General features: G+C 40.9%; 1 protein-coding gene across 1 annotated transcript; it reads right to left on the reverse strand.

Moving 5' to 3' along the window:
- Positions 312–1,296, reverse strand: LOC109132465 (uncharacterized mitochondrial protein AtMg00810-like). The gene is made up of 3 exons (XM_019244078.1): positions 804–1,296; positions 658–752; positions 312–575 (listed from the first exon to the last, which is right to left on the reverse strand). The coding sequence occupies exons 1-3, from the start codon at positions 1,294–1,296 to the stop codon at positions 312–314; spliced, it is 852 nt and encodes a 283-aa protein (XP_019099623.1).

Genomic DNA, 3,080 nt, shown 5'->3' on the forward strand with positions numbered 1-3,080 from the left:
CCCTAATGTTTTGCTTCACTTATGTGACCTCTGATGATCCAGCTGCTTGTAACTTGTAAAGAAATTGTAACAAAAACCTGCATCATAGTTGCGTTTCAAAAGATTTTGTGGTGGACATGATCCCCATGAAGTAAAGTTGCGGGGATGAGCTGAAGATGTTGGTGAAAGCAAGAGCTAAGAAGCAAGAAATTGGCTCAAAAATATATCTTCATTCTTATTATTCTCCAATAACATATTGTGTCTATTTATAGTAGAACACATGATAACCTAATGATTACAAGAGCAAGGTTGATTTCCTACAAGTGTCACAATCAATTGCATGAGATTGATGACGCAAGAGCAGCATATCTGTTTTGTATTTGGAGCGTAGCGTGAGCTAGTTGCAGGATCTTGACTGTACGGTACAAGGCACAGGGGACATAAGAGTCTTCTTCTTTGTTACCGTTAGTAACCAAGACGAGCTGACAAATTGCAGTGGGCTTCTCAAGGCCCATCTTGATTTGTTGTTGGACACTCTTTACATCCCCTCCCCTCACAAAATTAGGGTGGGAGGACTGAGCACACCAAGTTTGTACCTGAGATCGGTGAACAGTTGAAGCGGCAAGGACTTGGTAAATATGTTTGCAATTTGATGATTGCAGGGATATGATAAACAACCAGTGAGCCTTCGGCAACCTGTTCTCTAACATAGTGATAATGAACCTTGAAGTGTTTGGTTTTCTTGTGCAGAGTCGGATTAGCAGAGAGATAAACTGCAGATAAATTGTCACATTATAGTTCGGGTGCATGAGTGACAGGCATACCAATGTTTGCCAGTAGATTCATTAGCCAGTTTACCTCTGCAGCAGTAACGGACAGACAACGATATTCAGCTTCTGTAGAGCGGGGAGATACTGAAATTTTTCTCTTAGCAGACCAAGATATGAGGTTGTTGCCTAAAAACATGCAGAATCCACCAGTTAAGCGACTAGTGGTCGGACAACCAGCATAGTCATTGTCACTATAGGCTCTTAGAGTGAAGTCTGCATTCTTAGAGAAGTCAACGCCATAATGAACGGTTCCTTTAATGTATCTGATGATTCGCTTGAGCAAACTGAAGTCAGCAACGGTAGGCATATGCATTCTTTGACAAATAAGGTTGACAACAAACTGTATATCTGTTCTGGTGAGGGTGAGATATTGAAGTTTACCAGCCAGACTTCGAAAGAGAGTGGGCTGATCAAATGTCTTATCTTGACCTTTGACCTTTTGAAGATCAACAGGTAAAGGTGTAGCAGCAGGAGCACAATCAGCCATGCCTGCAGCCATAAGCAAGTCTTCAGCATATTTGTGCTGATTGAGAAACAAACCTCTAGGATGATAGTGAGCTTGTATTCCAAGGAAATACAAAATTTTTGATATTTAGCTATCCTAAATCCTTCATACGAAATTTTTGATTTTGAGAATGAAGCAGCTCATTGATGAGTGTTGGATTGTTTCCTGTTAAGGCCATATCATCAACATATAGCAGCAGAATAATGATGTTGTTGTTTTTGAGATAAACAAACAAAGATGGATCTTTGAAGTTGCATTCAAACCCGAAATTTAATAGAAAAGCACTGAACTTAAACATGCTTTGGGAGCCTGCTTCAAACCATAAACTGCTTTGTTAAGCTTCCAAACGTGTGACGGATTGTCATTATCAACAAAACCCGGAGGCTGCTTCATATACACTGTTTCTATTAAATCCCCATAAAGGAACGCATTTTGAACATCTAGTGGTTTGACCTCCCAGTTGTAGGTTGTTGCAGCATGAAGAATTGAACAAGTTGTGGCGGTTTGAACCACCAGACTGTATGTCCCAAGAAAGTCCACGCTTTCCTCCTGATCATAACCCTTAGCAACAAGACGGACTTTAAGTCTATCCAAGCTGCCATCAGCTTTAAGTCCCACCTGCAACCTAATACATTCATGTCTTGATCGTATGGCACTGACGTGAACCTGTTGGTTTCGATAAAGGACTCTATTTCATCACCCATAGCTACTGTCCAACCTGGATGTTTGAGTGCTGAGGCTACTGTTTTTGGCTCTTTGATTGTCGTATGAGTGGCATGGAGCACATACTTCGGCTTTAGTTTACGCACTCCATCTTTTCCCCTTGTGATCATAGGGTGATCATTGACTGTGGGAGCTTGAAGTGGTGGAAAATCATCAGGTGTAAACAGTGGAGCCTCATGCAAACTTGAATAAGTACCATCATCAGTGTCAGTACTAACAAAAGAGAAATCAGAATCTGCAGGAGTTGCAGGCGATTCTGTTTCTGAGTGCGCATGTTCTGATGCAGAGATTGGTGTAGAATCAGGCGGAGCAGAAACTGCAAATTCAGTGACTAGCACATGATCTTGGGATGGAGGAGAGATGGCAGCATCTGAGACATTTGGAGACAGAAAGCTTTGTTGCCAGGCAGAGATTAACGGTGTTGTTGCTTGAGGAATAAAAGAAGAGTAGTTTATTTCAAAAGGATAGACATGTTCATCAAAAAGAACATGTTGGTTGATATAAACCCGACCAGTTGGAGGATAAACACACTTGTATCCTTTATACTTCTCATTGTAGCCAAGAAAGACACACTTGAGTGACTTAGGATCAAATTTGTTAGAGCTATAGGCTCATAGTGTGGGATAACAGGTGCTACCAAAGACTCTGAGGTGTGAATAGTCTGGTTTGCTGCAAACAAGACTTCATGAGGACTCATAAGTCCTTGATGAACAGAAGTTGGCAACAAATTACTGAGGTAGTTAGCCGTGAAAAAAGCTTCAATCCAATAGGCCTGGGGAACCTTACTCTGAAACATCATGCTGAGTCCTAGTTCAGTCAGATGTCGATGCTTTCTTTCTGCTAAATCGTTCTGTTGCGGCGTGTGAGGATACAATATTAATTGTTTGATACCATTATTTGCGAGGTGAGTTACGAATTGAGTGCTAACAAATTCACCACCTCCATCACACTGAAACATCTTGATTTTCTGACTAAACTAATTCTCAACAAGATTTTGGAAAAGAAGAAACACTGAGTAGAAATCAGATTTATTCTTCAAAGGA

This window comes from Camelina sativa, chromosome 4, assembly GCF_000633955.1.
Source record: "Camelina sativa cultivar DH55 chromosome 4, Cs, whole genome shotgun sequence".
NCBI classification, from domain to species: Eukaryota; Viridiplantae; Streptophyta; class Magnoliopsida; order Brassicales; family Brassicaceae; genus Camelina; species Camelina sativa.